General features: G+C 44.4%; 1 protein-coding gene across 1 annotated transcript; it reads left to right on the top strand.

Annotated features, from left to right (window-relative positions):
- The first annotated feature begins 96 nt into the window (after positions 1–96).
- Positions 97–7254, top strand: AHSG (alpha 2-HS glycoprotein). Its single transcript, XM_017643200.3, has 7 exons — positions 97–311; positions 2553–2663; positions 3021–3105; positions 3464–3627; positions 4821–4922; positions 5836–5919; positions 6546–7254. The coding sequence occupies exons 1-7, from the start codon at positions 99–101 to the stop codon at positions 6864–6866; spliced, it is 1080 nt and encodes a 359-aa protein (XP_017498689.1). The 5' UTR covers positions 97–98; the 3' UTR covers positions 6867–7254.
- Positions 7255–11053: the final 3799 nt, after the last annotated feature.

The raw sequence follows: 11053 nt of genomic DNA, 5'->3' as shown, positions 1-11053 counted from the left end.
CAGCCCCTCTGTCGTTCTATCTTTCTAAGCAGAGCACCTGGGGTAGTGCTGAAGCTCCCAACCACCTGCCCACCTGCCAGGGCCTATCTGGGGCAGCCATGAAGTCCCTTGTCCTACTCCTGTGCCTTGCTCAGCTGTGGGGCTGCCATTCTGCCCCGCATAACCCAGGTCTGGGTTACAGGCAACCGAACTGTGATGACCCAGAAGTAGAGGAAGCAGCCCTGGCGGCCGTGGAGTACATCAATAAACACCGTCTTCAGGGCTACAAGCATACTTTGAACCAGATTGACAAAGTGAAGGTGTGGACTCGGGTAAGTGAAATTGCTGTATGTGAGCTGAAGGGACCTGTGTGTGGTGCTCAACCGGCTGTCTCAAAAGATGACATGTCCCAGCACCAGGGAAACTGCAAAGGAGTAACCTCATTGATTTCTTCCCAGGAGCAAGAGTGGGGCAGGCAGAGGGCACCAGAGGAGACATTCAGTATTGTAGCCATGGGTCTCAAGGAGGGTGCTGGAAGGGGGTTAGGGAGGTGTGTGGGGGGGAAGGAAAGCCTTCGAATAATATTTTGAAAATCACAGGTAGAAAGCATGGCTTCTGGAAAAACTAAGGCCCACTACTGAATTCTAGTTGCCAAATTATCACTGGCTGGAAATCACTTGTCCTTCTTTGTTTCCATTCTCTGGATGAAGACAGAGAGTGAATGAAACTAGAATCTGACAATGACCTACACTGTGCCAGGCCCTTTCACGTATATCATTTCCTTACCCTTCCTACCCTGAGTCTTGTGAGGTAGGTACTATCCTTGTCTTGCAGAAGAGGAAACCAAGCCTCTGACATATTAGGGCTTTTTTTTTTTTGCCCCCAGTCATATAACTAGTAAGCATCAGCTTGGATGTGATTTTGGATCTATGTTCCTTCCTCTACACAAGCTACCTTCAAAGAGAGGTACCCACATCCCAGAGAGAAGTCTTGGCATGAATGAGACTCATCTCCTCACATGCTAGAGAAGAAAGATAAACCAATGTAGTAGGAAGCTAGTGGCAATAAAGATCAACTTGGAAAATATGCCTTGGAGATCAGTTGAGAGATTTGGAGAGGTGGGAAAAACACATCTGTCTCCTACCTGTTTTGAAAAGAGATTTTATATCTGATGAAGGATAATTTTTTCAGCAAATATTGATTATAAACCTCCTGTGGGCAAGAACCAGTGTCAGGTGCTATGAGAGATTGAAACATTGCTATTTTTGTATATGAAAAGCAGTTAAATATTGGCATTTTAATAGTTCCACCTAAGATAAAAGTAAGAAACATAAATTGCCCGCAAGAGATTTACCCACAAATTGCCCACAAGATCCAGGAAGGAAAATAAGGTAAACATCAGGATGTCTGGACTGACTGACATCTGATCTCACAATGGGATAAAATATTTCCAATCAGGATCGTCCCAAATGGCTATTAGGACTGTTGGAGCCATACTGAAGTACAGTGGCGGTTCAAAGGAAACACCCGTCAATTCAAGGGAAATAACACAGAACTGGCATATTTGAGGGTAAGGCAATGAACAGATGTCACTAGCAGCAGAGCTCGAGAGTTACTTTCCTTGAGAAGCCCCGGAGTATCCTGCTCCTATACACTGCAGCTCTGAGTATTTTCAGGAAGTTTACTTGGGCGCATCCGCACATCGTACAACACAGCTTCCTCCTCGTGACGAGATTCTGAGGCCCAAGTACACTGGTTCATCAGACAGAACCGAAATGAGAGGCAAGCAGAGCTGGGCTTAAAGAATAGGAATACTTGTACCTTCTGGAATTTTACGGCTTTCAAGTCAGGCTGTAGAGGCAGGTGAGCTGGAGACAACAACTCCAGGGAGTTACACGAGGTCCCCTAGTACTCTGTGACACCTTGGATTCCCCAGCGTCAGAGGGAGGCTTGCTCTTCCCCCTTGTGGCCAGCAGGGAGCAGTAGAGAACAGTAACTTTGCATCCTGGCATCTACAAACCGAAAGACAAAAAGCCAAGGACAAATTTTCCTTTGGGAATGAAAATAAAATGGGGAAGGAAGAAAAGCAGATGATTCAAGGGAAGGAAGAAAGAAGTAGAGAGAGGAATGGAGAAAATAAGACACAGTAAGATACTATTTTACACCACTTTTGCTGCCTGGCTGAGAAAAATCCAAAGCCAATATTTTCCAAGCCCTGTTTTCAGGGTGAGATTTTAAAAATTAAATGAGTAGCAACATTCATTTTTAACTTCCAAATAGAGCTCAGAGTGATGACTGTGATTCCATCAATCTGTCCAAGCCCATGGCCTTTTCATCCTTGCACACACCATTTAGAGTTTGCCCAGCCAACTGAGGAAGACCTGAGGAGGTCTTTGTTTCCTGCCCACAAGCCAAGTCAGAACCAGGTGGAGTTGAACACTAGCAGTAGAAGTGACTTTTCCCTTACCTTTCCAGTAAGGGATGCAGTCGAGCCCAGTGGAGGCTCACTCACACGGCCCACTTAACAGGATTGGTGAATAGGCTGCTCACCTCTTTGTTTTGTGTCCCTACAGCGACCCACAGGAGAGGTATATGAACTTGAAATAGACCTGCTGGAAACCACCTGCCATGTGCTGGACCCCACCCCCGTGGCAAATTGCACTGTGAGGCAGCTGCAGGAGCATGTGAGTGCCCCCTGAGGGGTGACTACGGGTGGTACCCCTGGCCAGTTCCATGGTGGTTCTGCAAAGAGGCGTCCAGTTTTATCCCATTTCCCAGGCTGCCTTCACAGCCAGCCAGTGTGCAGTTTCTAAAATTTCCATTTGATGCCACCTTTCCCTGGGCTGATTTTTACAATAGTTCAGGTTGCTGGTTGTAGCCCTCCCTAAAACCAGAGAGTGTAATATCTCAGTATCACCTAGTCAGCATGACTTTGTGAGACTTGTCTTGGACAATTGCGCCAAGGGGAACAGAGCCCGCCCAGGGAGAGGAATGAAAGCCAGCCCTCCTCCTGGGCTGTCACTGTGGGTTTCTTTCTCCAGGCTGTGGAAGGAGACTGTGATTTCCGGATACTGAAACTAGACAACCAGTTTTCCATATTGTCTGCAAAATGTGATTCCAGTCCAGGTAGAGATAATTCTTTATATTATTTTTACCTTATAGAGAGAGTGAGGAAGGAACCTAAATTGTTTTCATCGTAAGTCATTGTAGTCACTTTGTTGGTGAGGAAAAGGAGAAGCCAGCTTTCCTGGGGTCTGGGACTGGAAAACTGTTTTATTAGGAGCTAGTCTATTTGGAGGTAGAAATTGTCCCTTGCTGGGAGAGGCTCCTGTCAGCATGATAGGAGCCCCCCGAAGATTTAGTAAGAAGCAGAGAAAACATCTGAAGCCATCTGGAGGATGTCTTAGCTCTCTCTAAATAAGCAGAGCTAGAGTGAATGACCCAGAGAATTAGAGCCCAGATTCAGTTTTTTCTCTGTGAATAGACTCGGCCGAGGATGTGCACAAGGTCTGCCCCGACTGCCCCCTGCTGGCCCCGCGGAACAACACCAGGGTGGTGCACGCGGTGGAGGTTGCGCTGGCCACCTTCAATGCTCAGAATAACGGCTCCTATTTTCAGCTTGTGGAAGTTTCCCGGGCTAAAATTTCGGTAAGACTAAGACCTCTTGACAGACTGGGCAGTTTGGTGGCACTTCAGGAATGGACGTGGTGAAGCTGCAGTGAGGTTCAGAGCAGGAGCAGGGGCAGCAAGCAAGGAGGGTGGTGGGAGAAAAAGGAAGGAAAGAGCCCTGAGGGCTATGAGGACCGAAGGAGACCTCAGCACCTTGCCCATGCTGAGCCCGGCTAACAGAAGGTAGCCAGACACTGACAGACCAGCCAGCCCCTGGTTCCTTAGTTGTAGTGAACACCAGGGTTGGCTGTTCAGCAGGTGGGCATTCCCACATCATCCAGAAGCACTCACTGTAAATCCACAGGTCTCCACATCTTCTCATGCATCACCCTGACCAGCGGCTGCACTCTCACCAGGCAAACTCATCACCAATACTAACAAAGCTTGAGCCTACTTACTCCGGATACTCCAGATAATGGCCGGATCCTAAATTGCCTTTTGAATCACTGAAGAAAATTTAATTGTACTGTGGATTGTTTAGCAAATTTGAATGCAACAGAATTCTAATATTTAAGCAAACTGGTATTCTGGGTAGCAGCCATGGCATACTAGAGCAGGTGGTATTTGTACAGGTGGAAATTCTATTAATTGAATATGTGATTCTCAGAGCACTGCCACCCCAGACTATTTCAATGATTGCTGTAAGCGTCCATATGTGCCAAGAGCTATAAGAAACTAAAGCACAAGTATCTTCTCTATTTTCATTTATATTTGACCCTGCTCTGTACAATAGGTGAGGAAGGTATTAATTTCTTAACTTTTCTTTCCCACCTTGGTGTAATCTGAACCTTGGGTCTCAAAGTGCAGCCCAAAAGGAAAGGCTGTGGGGAAGAAGGGTTCCCATTCAGGTCGGTTAAGGTCTTTGCTCTGGTTCCTGCTTCTTATCTAAAAACTACTTTTGCCCTGGAAGATGGGCAGTGGAAGTCTGCCCCCCTTCAGGGAATACCCAACCCTGACCTCTGTATACAAACATTTCAAAACACAATGCCACAGCACTGGCCCTTGTAAGCCATTGGGACCACGTTTCCTGGCCACACAGTGTGGTCCCCAGGCACGGTGCTTCCTGCAGTGTGCAGCGCGTGGCCCCAGCTGTGTCCTACCACACCCCCCTCCCCTGCTTTTGCCACACTAACTCGTGTTGCCTCATGAACATTTCCACTTATTCTCATCAGCTCCTTCCGCCTTCCATCCTCGTGGAGTTTGTGGTGGCTGCCACTGACTGTGCTGCTGCAGAAGTTGTAGACTCGGCCAAGTGCAACCTGCTGGCAGACAAGGTGAGCTGGCCAGACCTCAGGTAGCAAAGTGATTATGGAACAGGGCATCCCTAGAGCACGTTGGTATCCTGGGGCTGCAGGAAAGAGCTACCTGTGCAAACAGCCTGCAGGGCTGCTGATGTCAGGCCTTCCTCTGGGTGCCACCTCCCCTCCTTAAGAGCTGTTATCAAATCATCATACCCTCTGGAAGCTCCTGGAGTTAGTGGAGAGACAGAGGCTTTTCTAAGTAAGCTAAGTCAGGCCCAGCTGCTGGGAGTATGAAGTGTAGACTCTCTGGATGCACTTCTGCTATGAAATCTTTCAAGTCCTTGAGCCAGTAATGTCTACTTCTAGGAATTTAGCCTGAAGAAATCATCAGAGATGACTGGCAGAAATATATCTATAAAGATGATTTATCATAGATGTAAAATGACCCACAAAAGATCTGAATGTCCAACAGGAGGAGGTCATTGAATAAAATATGGCATATCAGTAAATAGAAAATTATTCAAACATTAAAAATTAGTTTACTAAGACTAATGAATGATATAAGAAAATACTCTCATAGTAAGCGAAAAACACAGGATGCAAAATGGTATAGTCACAATAATCCCAATTTTTAAGTGACATTTAATAGTATCTTAAAATAAGAAAGAAATATATGGACATTAACAGAAGTTCACCTTTGTCACCGTGATTCCTGGTATTATGGGTGACCTCTCTTATCTCAAAACATTTCTGTATTTTCTACATTCTACCTAGAACTATATGTTGCATATCTTCTATAACCGGAAACTAGAAACTTTAGGAAAAGGGTTTTTCTTAAAAAAGAAATTAAGAATTTAAGCTTTCTTTCCTTTGACATGTTAGAGTATCAGTGGAGGAGAAATCCACTCTTTTAACTTGCTAAAATAACTCCCTCTTTTTTGGGCAGGTATATGGCTTCTGTAAGGCGACTGTCACTGAGAAGGTTGGTGGGGAAGATGTTGTAGTGACCTGCACGGTGTTCCCAAAAGAGGTAATGGCTTTTTGGATATACTTGCCTGCATCTTCTGAACACAGTAACTCCTTAACATGTAGGCAGTGCTTCTGTAATTACTGCCCTGTCCTGGTGAGCCCCACAATATATGTAGTGCTGGGGCATGTGGGGCATCACTAAAAAATGGAAGGATTCTTCAGCCATGCCTTCCCCTCCCACGAACTGGTGGCTATAGGAAGAGCCATCCTGGTTGTGTAGCTGACAAGGCCACCTTTTTATTTATGGTGGTGGGAGTGATTTTCTGAGTTGCAGAGACCAGGTGGCCAGACCTGCCTGCAGCTCCTGGTGGCTGCAGGTGTGGATGACCAAGAGAGTGACACTGCTGGGGAAGGTTAGCCAAGACGCAGGGTGCTTTTGCTCATGTGACATGTGTAAGTGCACCATCCGCGAGACAATTTGTGAGGAAAGAGGCACGACAGGCCCATTACCCCTCACCCCTATAGCTTTGATGACAGTGCTTTGTACCTAGGTAGTTCTTTTTTGGCCAGATTCATTGCAAATAAAAAATATTATGAGAGAATGGGGTGGGGTTCCACCCAGAAGCATGGGTGGCCCTGTCTGGGAGGAGAAAGGTAGCTGACTTAAGAACACGGTCCTCTCTCCAGCTTGTGGTGCTGCAGCCCCAACCAGATGGCGCAGATGCAGAGGCCACTACCTCTGTGGTGGGCGCAGCTGTGCCTGCATCTCTTGCAGCTGTCCAGTTGGTGGGATTCCTACTGGCGAGAGATGTCCCAGTAGCCCCACCAGTGCACCAGGCACACTATGACCTGCACAACAGCTTCGCGGGTGTGGCCTCTGTGGAGTCAGCCTCAGGAGAAGCATTCCACGTGGAGAAAATATCCAAGGAGGCACAGCCTGGCATTATTTTAGGTCCTGGTCCAGTGGTCCGTCCTTGCCCAGGAAGAATTAGACACTTCAAGGTGTAGATGAAGGTCAAAACCGAAAAGGTTTGGCACAGAGAACATGGCTACCATTTTGTCCAAGTCCAGGTATGGGTGGGGGGCTTATCTGCTGTCAAAGCCAGTGTACATGTGGTCTAGTTTAATATCAAGTCTTGGATCCCAACTTCTCTTCATTCACCAGAGGACAGAAGCAGAGGGGGTGATAGTTATGTTTGATGGAAGGCAGAAGGCAGGCAACTGGATTGTCAGTGTTCCCATGATAAGCCACCACCATTATTCTCTTTGCCTTCTTTTTACCTCACAAAAACAAATGGAACTGTGACTCTGAGAGGTGCTCTTGCCAAGCTTATATTCACTAGTTAATATAAGTACCTGAAGGACTTTCCTTAATTAAAAAGGTTCTAAACTGAAATGTGGTCATGATTATTATCTGCTTCATCCAACCTGACATGTGTGGTCTTTCTTCCCAGCAATCACACCACAAGAGTCCATAAGCAAAATCAAAGTGAAAACAGAAACAAAACAAAAACCTGCTATATTATTATACATAGGTAAAAGGGAGACCAGAATTTTCTCACAGTCCATAGGATATGCCCATTTCCTTTTGAAAAACATAATTCTTTTCATTTATAAGGGTCAAAAATTGTTGCTAAAGGAGGACCAGGTGACTGAACTTTGTACAGAGAAGCCAATCATTGGTTTTTGTCAAAATCCAGGTAAGGCAGGACAGGTACTTAATGCAGGAACCTTCCTTTAATTATGTCTGTTAATTATTTATGTTTAAAATAACTGTTGTTTGTACTGTATACACTTCATTTTATGGTACAGGATTGGTCTCCCTAGCCAATCTATTTTAAGACATCAATTTAAAACTGTTGGCTTATGGTATGAATGGTGGAGAGATACATAGACTGGTATATCCAGTGAACATTCGTAGACCCTATCTGAGTGCTCAGATAGAATAAAGGAATAAACAGTTCCCATTATAGAATGGTGTCTAGACAATTTCAATTTTTGTCTACCCGCAGTAGGTTGTTGAGCAACCCACGTGATGAACTCTTACAGATGGAATTTTAAAGGGATGAGACTAACAACCAGTTGAGTGGCTTCACTTGAACCAAAGAGATGGAATCAAGCACTGACACTCACCTTATGCCTCTTGCCTAGAGGTTTTGCCAATATTCCAGTAACCAGAAGGGAGCTCCAAGAAGGTAGAAAAAACACTAGGTGTCTCAGAAGCCAGGGAAGACAAGGAAGGTATGGTCAGCCGGCCTAAATGCTACAGAAAGAGCAGTGAGAAGGAGAATCAAGAAAATGCTGTGGGTTAGTTGACTTGAGGGTCATGGTGACCACTGGCAGATACAGTTTCACCAGAAGTGGGAGTGTGAAATCTCGTTGCGGAGGGTTGACTGGTGGTGCATGATGAGGAATGGAGGGTTGGAGGGTGCAATAGTCTCCTCTTCCAAGCAGATTGATGGTAAAGGGTTGGAGAGACAGTATGTAATCTAAAAGGATAACTGGGTGGAGGAAAGGTTTCTTTTTTCAGGAAAAAAGAATTTTGAGTATATTTAGGGCAAAAGATAGGAAGAGATGGAAGAAGAGAGAAAGGAGATGATCTAGCAGGACGTCAGGGAAGATACCTAGTGGAGAGAGGGAAGAGAGGGAGTTTGGGCAACTCTGCCAGGGATTCTAGCCCTTCCTTGAGGGAGCTTTTAAGAGGGTACTGAAAAGGTATCTTTCAACCAGTATTAAAATAGATCCATCTGCTTTCTTCCCTAGCTACACACAGGTCTAGAAGCAGGAAATAGGTTGAGGTGGACCAGGATGAGAGAGAAAGCTGGACTGAAGCAAATTAGAGGAGAGAGAGGAGGGCTATAGACAATGAGGCAGATGTGGCCTGGGGCCAGGTCGTGATCAGCCTTAAGGTCCCAAAAGGAGTTGGGATGTTATTCTCAGTGCAATGGGAAACCACGAAAGGTTTTAAGCAGGGCAAGTGACATCATCTGACTTACATTTAAAGGTCACTCAAGCTCCTTGGTTCTCAGCCTGGGGATGGGGTGAGGTGGGGTGGACCAGTATCACCGTCTCCCGAGGGGACGTTTGGGAGAAAGTGGAAGCACTTACTTGGGCTGCTCCTGGACAGAGGCTAGGGATGCCAAACATTCTGAAATGGACAGGGCAGCTGGAACCACACAGTCCCAACAATGAACAATGATAAACTAATGCCCCAAACGCCAACAGCATTCATGTTGTTAGCTGCAATAGGGGTTGTAGCCACAGGATAGGAAGTGACTGGCACTTTCTAGGGGAGAAATAAGTGTATCTTAGTCTGAGGTGCTAGGTATCTTAGTCTAAGCCTAAAGCAACGATATGATCTGCAGGTAGAACTCACAACCTGCTGATAGATTTGATGTGGGGGTAAGAGAGAGAGAGGTAAAGGACAACTCCTGGATTCGTGGGTTTGCAGATGGTGGTGCCATTCACTGAGGCAGAGAGCCCTGGTGCATTTCAACTGAGTTACCTCAAATTCTGCCCTCTCTATTTTGAAACTGTGCAGTTGATTTTTCTGTCAGGCTAACCCATGCCTTGATCTCATGTATCTCAAGGAAGCAGTGAATCCAATACACCTGGGTAACCTGGGCCAAGCCACCTCACCTTTCACTCCCCATTGCCTTTGCTATAGAAACAGGTGCAGCCTGGCAGAACTGTAGGGAGGATTAAATGAAATGCTATGCTTGAAACTTTCCTGACACATTCTGGTTCTTAGTAAGTGTCCTCTGTCTCTGTTTCTTCTTCCTGTCCTCTGTATTTGGTGGCTTCTGACTACATTCTTGACCCTTTTAAATATTTACTCTCTGCTTGGCAGGTCCATCCTCTCTCATGATTTAAACTCTTAGTCTCACACAAGGTAAATTCTGTTTTTTTTTTTTCAGTCTTTAAGATTCACATCAACTTAACATTATTATCACTTAGCATTATTAGCTGTTCGTCATTTTCATAAAATATTGCTGGTGTTAGCATATACTATTCAGCCCACACCTAACCCTTGCCCTACCCCTGACCAAAACCCTAAAGCCTCCAGACGCCACTAAGAATGCATGAAAGACAATACTAGGAATATATATATTACATATAACATATAATTATATAGAATATATTAATATATTTAAATATATATTTAATTATATATATTATATATAAAGAGAGATTTCCCACATATATAGTGATAAGAATGCTAGTAAGTATACAACATAAAATATCCTTTCAGTAGGTGGTGACTCTAACGGTCCTTTTATTATAGCCTTTCAGAATTAAGAATGTTCATAATGTTTATCACAGCATTATTTAAAAGAGCAAAAATTTTAAACAGTGTAAATTTCTATCACTGGTTAATTAAATTTTGTTCCATCCATTCCATGGACTACTGTGGGAAAATTTAAATCATGTTACCAAAAAATAACAAATATTCACAATATAGTTTGAAATTAAAAAGTACTTTTTAAAATAATATGATGCTAATTTTGTAAGAATAATTTCCTTCAAAAGGCATATTCATATGCACATACACACAGACATGAAAACTACAAAGTAACAGGAAGGAAAACAGTAAAGTGATAATAATGCTTGGATCTGAGTTAGGAATAAATGGGGAGTTGTTTTCTTTGTTGTACTAATACTTTCCTGTGTTTCCCACATTTTCCATAATGCTAATGTATTACTTTTGTAGAAAAATACTTTTATTTAATTTCTTTCCTTAGAACAAGGGTCAGTGAACTTCTGTAAGAGGCCAGATAGTAAATATTTTAGGTTTCATGGGCTGTATGGTGTGTCTTTACTGAACTCTGCTATTGTACGAAGAAGCAGCTGCAGACAATACTTAAATTCATGGGTATGGCTGTGTCCCAATCAAACTTTATTTGCAAAATCAACAATGAGCTGTATCTGACCTTCAGTTGTGGTTTGCCAAAGAACAGTGGAAATAGGAGAAATAGAGTTGGGAGAAAAACGGTAGTCAAGAGTGAGGCAGTTAATGTGGAGTTGGGTGCTTGACATCTGGAGTCAGAGAGGTCAAGCAAGAAGGAAGCTAGAGGGTTGCCATAGGGGCAATGAATTGTCTGAATAATTGCAGAGGGAGGGTGAAGACAGTAGTGTAAAGCCAGAAGCTAAAGACTTTACAGCTGAGGGAGAATGACCAAAAGGTTTGAAGATGA

The sequence above is a fragment of the Manis javanica genome, chromosome 3 (assembly GCF_040802235.1).
Source record: "Manis javanica isolate MJ-LG chromosome 3, MJ_LKY, whole genome shotgun sequence".
NCBI classification, from domain to species: Eukaryota; Metazoa; Chordata; class Mammalia; order Pholidota; family Manidae; genus Manis; species Manis javanica.
This window is presented reverse-complemented; position numbering and strand designations above follow the sequence as displayed.